Below are 10,646 nucleotides of genomic sequence, written 5' to 3'. Positions count from 1 at the left end.
CGCAATGTGTAAAAAGGGGGAATCAGCCTGCCGCAATGTGTAAAAAGGGGGGACTGCCTGCCGCTATGTATAAAAATGGGGAATCTGCCTGCCGCAATGTGTAAAAAGGGGGAATCTGCCTGCCGCAATGTAAAAATGGGGAATCTGCCTGCCGCAATGTGTAAAAAGGGGGAATCAGCCTGCCGCAATGTGTAAAAATGGGCAATCTGCCTGCCGCTATGTATAAAAATGGGGAATCTGCCTGCCGCTATGTGTAAAAAGGTAGAATCTGCCTGCCGTAATGTGTAAAAAGGGCACGCTGTCTGTCGTTATGTGTAAAAAGTGTATGCTGTCTGCCGTAATGTGTAAAATAGAGATGCTGTCTGCCGTTATGTGTAAAAAGTGTATGCTGTCTGCCGTTATGTGTAAAAAGTGTATGCTGTCTGCCGTAATGTGTAAAATGGGGACGCTGTCTGCCGTAATGTGTAAAAAGTGCACGCTGTCTGCCGCTATGTGTAACGAGGGCACGCTGTCTGCCGCAATGTGTAACGAGGGCACGCTGTCTGCCGCTATGTGTAAAAAGTGTATGCTGTCTGCCGTAATGTGTAAAATTGGGACGCTGTCTGCCGTAATGTGTAAAAAGTGCACGGTCTGCCGCTATGTGTAACGAGGGCACGCTGTCTGCCGTTATGTGTAAAAGGTGCACGCTGTCTGCCGTTATGTGTAAAAAGGGGAATCTGTCCGCTGTAAGGTGTAAAAGGGTCTCTACCTGGTGTAGTGGTGCTACTGTGCGGCGTAATTTGAAGAATGGAGACTACAGTGCACCGTTTTATGAATTGGTATTATTTTGTGGACACACCCCTTCCCCACGAAGCCACGCCACTATGTATTTTTGCGCGCGCCTACGGCGCGCACTGCCCATGGGGTGGACTTGGATGGGATGGGGGGGGGGGCCCAAAGCATTTTGTCGCACCTGGGCCCACCGCTTGCTTGTTCCGCCACTGCATGCATATACTTAGGTTTGTTTCACAATGCAGGTATAATTCCTCCTGGCTAATTAACTGTGATTAGCTTTATATATGGTAGATACAACCTTGCGCTTTGTCCACGGAAAACGTGCTTTGCCCTCGATATAGAAATAACTGGTGCCACCGCAGTGCAGAAGTAGTTGAATCTGACTTGTGGGCAAGTATAGTAGTAAGTAGAACCCACAACGTACCTGGAAACCATTGTTTCAATCTGCGTAAAACATAAAATAGAAGGACAAGCCTTCACCCTGTGGTAATAGCGCCATAATTATGTATGTACTACCAATCGTGCATGTAAGCACAGCTGCCAATTATAAAATAACACGAGGTAAAACCGTGGGCGTAGGAACCTTTGAGTCCCACCCGGAACCGTCTTTCAGGCAGCTGCCGCGTCGGACGGATATAGGAGCGGACCTCTGCTTGTTTACCTATCAGGCTGTCATATCGGCTGTGCTGGCATCTCTACTGGAGATGTTACCGGCTCAAACATCACTGGCCGAATCTGTGGACGGGGATGAGCTGAGGAGTGAGGACGGGGAGGAGAGGAAGGGCGAGAGACAATGTAACAACTACTACTCCCTGTACATCTATCAGGCTGGGAGGTGAGAACACCCCATCATACTGCGCTGAGAGATCTCAAGTTACGTTGCTATGCTGCCTCCCTTATATACAGTGCATAATATATCCTCTTTCCAAGACCAAGGCTTCTGAAACACTAATATACTGTGGCCCTATATACATTGCTGGAACTTCCTTGTTCATAGCTGAATCCCCCATGATCTTCTAAGCAACACATACACCCCTACATAGCGCTAAAATAATCTGTGCAATGCAGATACCTCTATATACAATCCTGACACTCACCTGTACATAGCTGATTCCCCGCCCCCCCTCCATAAACAGTCCTGAGACATTAATTCATTACAATGCTTATAACCATTTGTACAGTTCTGAGATGCCTATAGCAATGCTCAGATCCTGCTACACAGTGCTAGACCCTGTGCAAATTGAGATCTTCATATACTTCCTATGTAATGTTGAGACTCCCTGTTCAGTGCCAACAGAGTATGGATAACCACCTTTTCTTTTCTTTACTGTGATATACCCCATTGTATCTTGCCTTGTTATAGAGTGTATAGTGCACAAAAAAATGAAACCAGGAGTAACTGGGGGAGTAACAAATGCCTGATGCATACTAGACAGTGTGTTAAATAGCCATGTATCTTTATTAAAGTAATGTTTATTGTACTGAATAATCATGATAGAGTGGGTCATAGCTAGGGCATTTCAGAAATGAGTCCGTTAATACCTGTTATGTAATGCCTCTTCCAGTGTGTCCCAACACTCAGCAGATAATGGGAGTCCAGGGACTGCTGCTACTGATGATACCCCATCCGGGGAGAACTTCAGGTAAGATCAAAGTTGTGTGTCCAATATTCACTTCTCCTTATTATCTGGCATTATGCTGGCCTGCCAGTAATATGGCACAGGAAGAGAGTAATAACATATGCCAGGTTTTATAGACTATTGCATGTTTGTGTGCTGTAATAAATAGATATAGAAAATATTGGAGAGTCTGCTCATAGCAGATTATAGATTGTGTCTAAATGACAGATGCAGTTGTCCTCCCAGTACAGATTTTCAGCTATCTAAGGGGGTCATTCAGACCTAATCGTACGCTAGTTTTTTTCTCTTCTCTGCGATCAGGTCAGAACTGCGCATGCGTATGCACCGCAATGCACAGGCGCGTTGCACAGGTACAAAGCGGATCGTTGTTGTGCGATGGGTTTTATAAAGAATCCATTCACACAGCCGATCGCAGGGAGATTGACAGGAAGAAGGCGTTTGTGGGTGTCAACTGACCGTTTTCTGGGAGTGTTTGGAAAAACGCAGGCGTGTCCAAGCGTTTGTAGGGCGGGTGCCTGACGTCAATTTCCGGGACTGGACAGGCTGAAGTGATCGCAGCCGATGAGTAAGTTCTGAGCAACTCAGAAACGGCACAAAACTTTTTTGTACCGCTCGGCTGTACATGCAGTCGCACACTTGCAAAGCAAAAATACACTCCCCTGTGGGCGGCGACTATCTGCTCGCAGCAGTGCAAAAAACCTCTAGTGAGCGATCAGGTCTGAATTAGGCTCTTTATTAAGATTGTATTGAACACTAAAGTCTTTGTCTGTCGATCACAATTATGTAAATGTCATAACAACACACATTCACTCCTGTGCAAAACATTTACTAACAGTTATAGCGTTGACTGTTAAAGTCAGCCAGTTTAATGTTGCCAAAATGCCAACCCCAGCTGTATTTAAATTAGGGTCTCATGTGACTGACCAACCATATCTCCGCACTTTCTTTCTTCTGACCCCAGTTGGTATAATTACTGTGTGTGTGTGTGTGTGTGTGTGTGTGTGTATATATATATATATATATATATATATATATATATATATATATATATATATATATATATATATATATAATTTTTATTTTTTATTTTTTTTAAGCCTGTCTTTGGTGGACACAAACCTACCAGCTGAAGCAGAGCCAGAACTCAAGAACTTTATCGCAAAGCGTTTATCACGGGGAGCCATGTTTGAGGGGATGGGTAACTTAGCATCAGTGGAACTCAGGTAAGACTGTGCACGAGAAGTCTTGTTAGTGATTGAGATTTTTGCCTGTCACAGTTTGCGTAGTATTCATTGTCACACAACATGAAAAAGCAGAAATAATGTTATTTCAATGACACAAATTATTATTAAATCAACTATGTTATTTTGTGTAATCACTGTACTGAACAAATTTTAATGAATGCATACACTCTTCGGGAGATGTAAACTTGTCAGTGTAATATTATGTGACCATAAATAGCCAGTGTGTATCTATTTTCATCTAATTTCAGTTTATGTGATAATGTTGGTCACTTATGGACTGATCTGCTCTTGGTCCAATTGACAGGACCAGAGACTAGGATGACCAAAGGGTGATTTACCTGTTCAGCTCAACATAAGATTTGTTGCAACATACTAAGAATATAGGGCAGTGATGGCTAACCTTGACACTCCAGCTGTTGTCGAACTACACATCCCAGCATGCCCTGCATCAGTTTTAGCATGGCCAAATAGCAAAACTGTAGCAGGGCATGCTGGGACGTGCAGTTCAACAACAGCTGGAGTGTCAAGGTTAGCCATCACTGATATAGGGCTAATTCTGAGTTGATCGCAGCAGCAAATTTGTTAGCAGTTGAGCAAAACCATGTGCACTGCAGGGGGGACAGATATAACGTACAGAGAGAGTTAGATTTGGGTGGGGTATATTCAAACTGAAATCTAAATTGCAGTGTAAAAATAAAGCAGCCAGTATTTACCCTGCACAGAAATAAAATAACCCACCCAAACCTAACTCTCTCTGCACATGTTATATCTGCCTCTCCTGCAGTGCACATGGTTTTGCCCAATTGCTAACAAACTTGCTGCTGCGATCAACTCAGAATTACCCCCATAATGCAAAGAGTTCCTGCAAATCCAGCTTGGATTACTACTGCAGCAGGAAGCATCTGCTTGTAATAGAAACCTCCTGCTGCATCACCAAGCAGCTCTGTCACTGCTGCTTCCAAGGATGCAGCAGTGATAACAACTCCAGCCACATCTGAATTAGGCCCTACATGAATGAGGAATAGGGGTAAATGTATTACCTCGGTTATGGGGGAGAAGCAGTATCAGCGCGTGTTATGCACCCACATGTATGACAGCTGCGGAACGGGCACAGCCCATATCGGCGCTACTATCTAACATCACGCCAATATGAGGGGGCAATGTATGAAACCATTCCAACACCTGCAGTTGTTGATGCCCTCTCTCCACAGGCTGTGGCGGGTGCCGGCTGCGGACTGCACAGGGGATCTTGCGTGAGCAGCGAGATCCCGCGCTTGCGCAGTGCAGCCGGCTAAGCAGGGAGACACAGCGATGCGCTGTGTGCTTGGGGGCATCGCCGGAGGGCTCCCCCGCTTCGACAGACAAGATGTTTATACATCTCGTTGATGTCCCTTCCTGCTTCGCCTTGGTAATGAGGCGAGCAGAATCGTGCCACTATAATACATTTATCCCATAATTCTATCTTTAGACCAAAATTCCACAAGATCAGTAAATGTAATCTGTCTAGCTACTCAATAAGTGACTGTTTTACATTGGAGACCACTAACAAAGAATCTGTTTCCAATATGTAAAGACTAGTTTTGGTTGGACAAAATGTATACAGTCCGTTTTGTATGATTTGATGCCCTTTTGCGTTCACGTGAACAGAATAGCTGACATTATTTGACTATATAAGATGGCTCCTCCTCTTTCCTATAACTTACTTTGTAAGTAAGTTCCGTTTTATTGTCAATAAAATATAATCAAGAAAAAAATGAATTGTTGTAAAGTCGTACATTATTTATTGTAATAGATTTATTTTTTAAGTAGATTAGAAAAATCTACCTTAGTAGCTTGTGCGTAGACTCTGCTGTATACGGTGCGTAGCCATTAAATAGCACTGAGTTGCTGTCCAAGCCCATGTCTATTTCATGAGAGATGGGTCCATGGGGTTTTTCGTTGCATGTCTGTGAGGGTTCAGTATGATTTACCAATGTACGGGATTCCAGCGATCAGAATACCGACAGCAGCATGCCGCCCATCTGAATCCCGCCAGCCCCCTCTAAAGTCTCCTAACTCTCTTCTGCACCCTACCCTAACCTCCCTTGTGGGTACCTAACCCTAACCCTCCCTTGTGGGTGCCTAACCCTAACCGAACCCTAACCCTCCCAGATGGTGCCTAACCATAATCCTCCCTTCCCTGCTGCTTAAACCTAACCCTCCGAGCTTGATGCCTAACCGTAACCTCCCCTTCTATGTACCTAAACCTAACCCGCCCTGCACCCTAACCCCACCCCCTTCTGCCTAAACCTACCCCCCCCCCCCCCCTTCCCCGTGCGGCAGGATGCCAGCGCGTCCCGCTATCAGGACGACCGGGATTCCGGCTGCCAGTATTGTGACGCAGGTATCCCTGCGGCGTTGGTATCTAGATGCCGGGATTGCACCCTCCTTTGGGATCCTGGTGTCGGTATATCGACTGCCGGGTAGCTAAGAGCTTCCCATCTTTGAGATTCGTAATCAATTTGACATCCTTGCGAGCTGAAACAGTAGCGCAGGTGGAACTCAGACTGTCGAGTTTAGTAAATAACGCACAGACCGAAGGCTGTGGTTGGAGAAACTGGTCTGTTTATTGTGTATCAGAGAGAGGACAAGTTTCCATTTATACATAATCAACTACACTGAAAGATGTCTTCTAAATATAACTGGCTATTCTGCAATGCTGTACTGCCTACAAGATTACGCGCAGCACACAAAGGAAAGGCTTTGACTGTAGGTCATAGTGTTCACTGTAGGTGCAGGGTGCTGATTAGTGAGGAGGGCATATTTTCATTTTGATTGGCCTAATTTTAGATGTGTTGTTTCACTACAGCTACGCTACACCCAAAAAAATAAAAATAAGAATCCTAGCATTCATATGACTACTCATTAACAATAGGCAGAGACAGGTTCAGATTGAGCTTTTTGAGAAGTTATAATTTCAGTCTCTGTGATATGTGACACATCTGTCTATTTCCAGTTACCTAGAATACACGCTGGGCTGCTACTATTGCCTGATAGAACAAGACAAGCCGTGTCAAGCAAGTAACTCAGAGGCTGATCTCCCCACCCTGGAGTATGTTGTCTGCTTGCTCGGGGGCTCGGAGAAAGGACTGGATCTATATCCTTTGGTTGTGTTTTAAGAGGTACTATATTTATCCCATCATCCGTCTTAACGGATGAGTTTAAAATATGTGAATTTTATTTTAAAGTCACTTTTGAGTGCTTTCTTTTTTATGCTATTATAATCACATCTCTCTGCTGTGATTGTGTTGTTTACCTGCAGCATTTTGAATTGTCAGTTAGTGTGTGTGTGTGTGTGTGTGTGTGTGTGTGTGTATACTAGCATATTGGACCTGTCACTTGCTGGGATTGCCTCTGCCTGGACTTATTCCAGCTGTACTATCTTTGGGCGGTCACCAAGTTCCAGCCTCACAGCATCCATTTCTGGGCAGATAGGGCTAGATCTCCAAGTATCCACCACACTTCTACAGGTATCTCTTATGTTCTCTCATTAGAATACATGCTGTCCTTTCTCTGCGATGTCCATTGATACCAGGGTCTGTGTCCATTGTTGTCCCTAATGGCAAAAACATAATTCTTCCCTCATCCCAGGCCAGCCACCTAGCTTTCTAACCTGCTGTTCACTGTTTTCACACATGGACACATAGCAGAAGCAGATGGGCACACTTGCTCTTGACCTATACCGTACATACCCTATCTGTGCTGTTACTTCAGCAGATAATGCTGATTATTCTTTACAGTGTTGAGATTAAACTTTTTTTTAATTATGGCGTCGTAGATTATCAGAATTATTGTCACAGCACCTCTAGGCCAAAATGGTCTTATTGAGAAATTTAGAAAAATAAATTAAGTAAATTGTGTTTGTGTCATCCTTTGGGGGGCGAGCACAACGAAGCGCCTTGAAGGTTTGGTGGATCGCTCCCTGTTAGTCGGCATGTCGGGCTGGCAAACGGTCGGGATCACGATGTCAGTATAGTGACCTGCGGTCTCCCACCTGCCGGTCACATAACTACATCCCATATATATAACTGTAATACTGAGTTTATGCAAATTGACTTTCTCAAATGCTACATACAGTGGTTTCGATGGTCAATGTTTAACCCTGCAATGGCGGGGAACCAATGTTTCCTCAACATCGCTAGGTTTTCCCCCCCAATGTTTTCCCGCGATGTGTGTGTGTGTGTGTGTGTGTGTGTGTGTTGCTGTGGATGGTGGTTGAAAAAGTGAAAGCCACTCTGGTCAGCCAATCAGCAGCAGCACATAGGACAGGGGGCGGGCTGGTTGGCAGCTATTGTGAATTCAGGGAGTGACCATGATAGACAGATATGCCTACTGTGTGCTGCAGAAGGGTGTGTGACCAATGCCGCAGGGTTGTGTTTAGTTATGTTATGTATGTATGTATGTGTGTATGTATGTGTGTGTGTGTGTATGTATGTATGTATATATATATATATATAGATAGATGTGATGGCGGCACTCTCGGATTTCTACAAAGCAGTAACGGAGACCACTCGGTTCTGCTTAGACTAACGTTTCGGTTTTAATCAACCGTCATCAGAGGATACAAAATACAATATAAAACAATCTTACCTTTATACTCTAAAGAACACCCTCGTGCACCGTCCCCGGCTTGCGCCGCCGGACTTACTTCCGGGTACGTCATCACACAGAGACCACAGGGTCAACGTGACGACGTTTGCCCGCCCAGTGAACAAAACCATCACCATGGTAACAGTAAAACATAACAGGATCATTTGCGGAGCTGGAAATTAGGTTACAATCATAATTTAGATACTTTGTGAAATTCTACATACCGCAATGTTGAAAAGTCATGTAAACCTAACTCAACCATACCAAAATTACAGTTATGATGGTTATTGAAGAAATGCATATATAAAATTTTACAGGAAACAAGTAAGTGACAGCGTCTCATTGAGGCCATTAGGAGCCACCGTGTTAAGCCGGTGTATCCAACGTGCCTCCTTCTGCAACAGTATCTTCTGTCTATCCCCCCCTCGTTTAGTTAAAAAGACCTGCTCCAACATTTTATACCGAAGGGTGGCAAGACTGTGCTGGTGTGCTCTAAAATGTTTAGCAACCGGTTGGTCCACTTGCTTACCCTCCAGTATCTGTTTTATAGCACTCCTGTGTTGACCCATGCGCACTTTAAATGGGCAGGACGTTTTGCCTATGTAATAGAGCCCACATGGGCATTTAATGCAATATACTATAAAATCACTTGTACAGGTGAGAACTTGTTTAATCTTGATTTTAACGCCGGTGTGCGGATGTGTGATGTAATCACCGGTCTCCAGATACTGACAAGTCACGCAGCCAATGCATTTATAATTCCCTGGTTTTTTGGTCAGAAAAGTGGCCGTCTCTGCAGCAGCATATCGTGAGATGTCATTGTGTACAACAGCATCTCGTATGCTGCTGCCCCTCCTATAGCATGACATCAATTTGCTAGAACTAATGCTAGAGAGATCTGGGTCCCTCTGTATTATAGGCCATAATCTTTTGGCTGTTTTATTAATTATGTGACTCGATGTAGTATAATCAGTCACACAAACAAACACATCCTGAGCCTGTTTTTTAGGTGCTGTAACTGTGACGGGAATTTTAGGTTGAGACATGGCCTTTTGTCTGGCTGATCGTAACAATTCACTGTTATACCCCCTCTCCAAAAATCTGGAAGTCATAAGTTCCATTTGCCTATGCTCTTCTTCTGTACTGCTACAAATACGATGTACCCGTAGGTACTGTGAGTACGGGAGACCACTTTTCAAGGGTTTTGGATGATGGCTGGAGGCTAATAGTAGACTGTTAACATCAGTCGGTTTTTGGTAAATGGAGGTGATAAATAAGCCATTCTTTCTAACTATTTTCACATCCAGGAAATTAATGGTTTCTGCCTGTATATCAAAAGTAAATTTGATCGAATCATCCATCAAATTTACTTGGTGCATCATCTCTATAAAGGTCTCACGTGTCCCTGTCCATAGCATGAATACGTCATCAATATAGCGAGTATACATCGCTATATTGGATTTATACTGGGGATTAGAAAAAAATAATGCCTGTTCCACACAGAACATAAAGGCATTAGCATATGCCGGTGCGGCACAAGACCCCATCGCACAGCCTTTTATTTGTTGAAAAAATTCATTATTAAATAAAAAGTAGTTCCTGTTAAGTATAAGATGCATTAGATCCATAAAAAATTGGATCACAGGACCTGTAAATTTGGGATTACCATCTATGAGGTTGCTTACTGCTTCCAGTCCACGGCTATGTGGAATGCTGGTGTACAGGCTAACAACGTCAGCCGTACATAACCAACAAGTTTCTGGGAGATTATTTACCTCACGTAATTTTTGTAAAAAAGTGGAGGTGTCTTTTAAGTAGGTTACCTCACTCTGTATTACAGGCTGCAAAAAATAATCAACATATTTAGATACATTAGTATACAAAGAGCCCCTAGCTGATATTATCGGCCGTCCCGGGGGACGGACTGGGTCTTTATGTAACTTGGGGATTGTGTAAAAAACTGGCACACAGGGTGCCGGAACCATGAGTGCTGAGCGTGTGCTGTTGGAAATAACCCCCTCCTTCACAGCTTTATCTAATATCAAACTAAGCTCATTTGTGTATTTACTCGTGGGATCAGATACCAATCTGACATAGACAGAGGTGTCATTTAACTGTCTATAAGCTTCATGCTTATAGTCGACAAGATCCTGTACCACTATGCCTCCCCCTTTATCTGCGGGGCGCACAGTGATATCAGGATATGTCGAAAGATGATGTAGAGCCTCCCGTTCAGCTGGTGTAATGTTAGAGGCATAATTTTTACTGTTAACATCACAGGTATCTATACAATCAGATAGAGTTTTAGTATGCATTGCGGTATGTAGAATTTCACAAAGTATCTAAATTATGATTGTAA

General features: G+C 43.8%; 1 protein-coding gene across 1 annotated transcript in view; it reads left to right on the top strand.

The window, feature by feature from the left end:
* Nucleotides 1-1,368: 1,368 nt before the first annotated feature.
* C3H17orf75 (chromosome 3 C17orf75 homolog) overlaps nt 1,369-10,646 on the top strand; it is a 52,736-nt gene continuing 43,458 nt past the window's right edge. Inside the window, exons 1-4 of the mRNA XM_063960900.1 lie at nt 1,369-1,609; nt 2,340-2,417; nt 3,512-3,637; nt 6,654-6,794. Coding sequence (XP_063816970.1) covers nt 1,479-1,609; nt 2,340-2,417; nt 3,512-3,637; nt 6,654-6,794 — 476 coding nt within the window. The 5' untranslated portion in view covers nt 1,369-1,478. The remainder of the gene's footprint in view (nt 1,610-2,339; nt 2,418-3,511; nt 3,638-6,653; nt 6,795-10,646) is intronic.

This window comes from Pseudophryne corroboree, chromosome 3 (assembly GCF_028390025.1).
Source record: "Pseudophryne corroboree isolate aPseCor3 chromosome 3, aPseCor3.hap2, whole genome shotgun sequence".
Classification (NCBI taxonomy): Eukaryota; Metazoa; Chordata; class Amphibia; order Anura; family Myobatrachidae; genus Pseudophryne; species Pseudophryne corroboree.
Note: the sequence above shows the minus strand (reverse complement) of the source record. Positions and strands in the feature narration are given on the sequence as shown.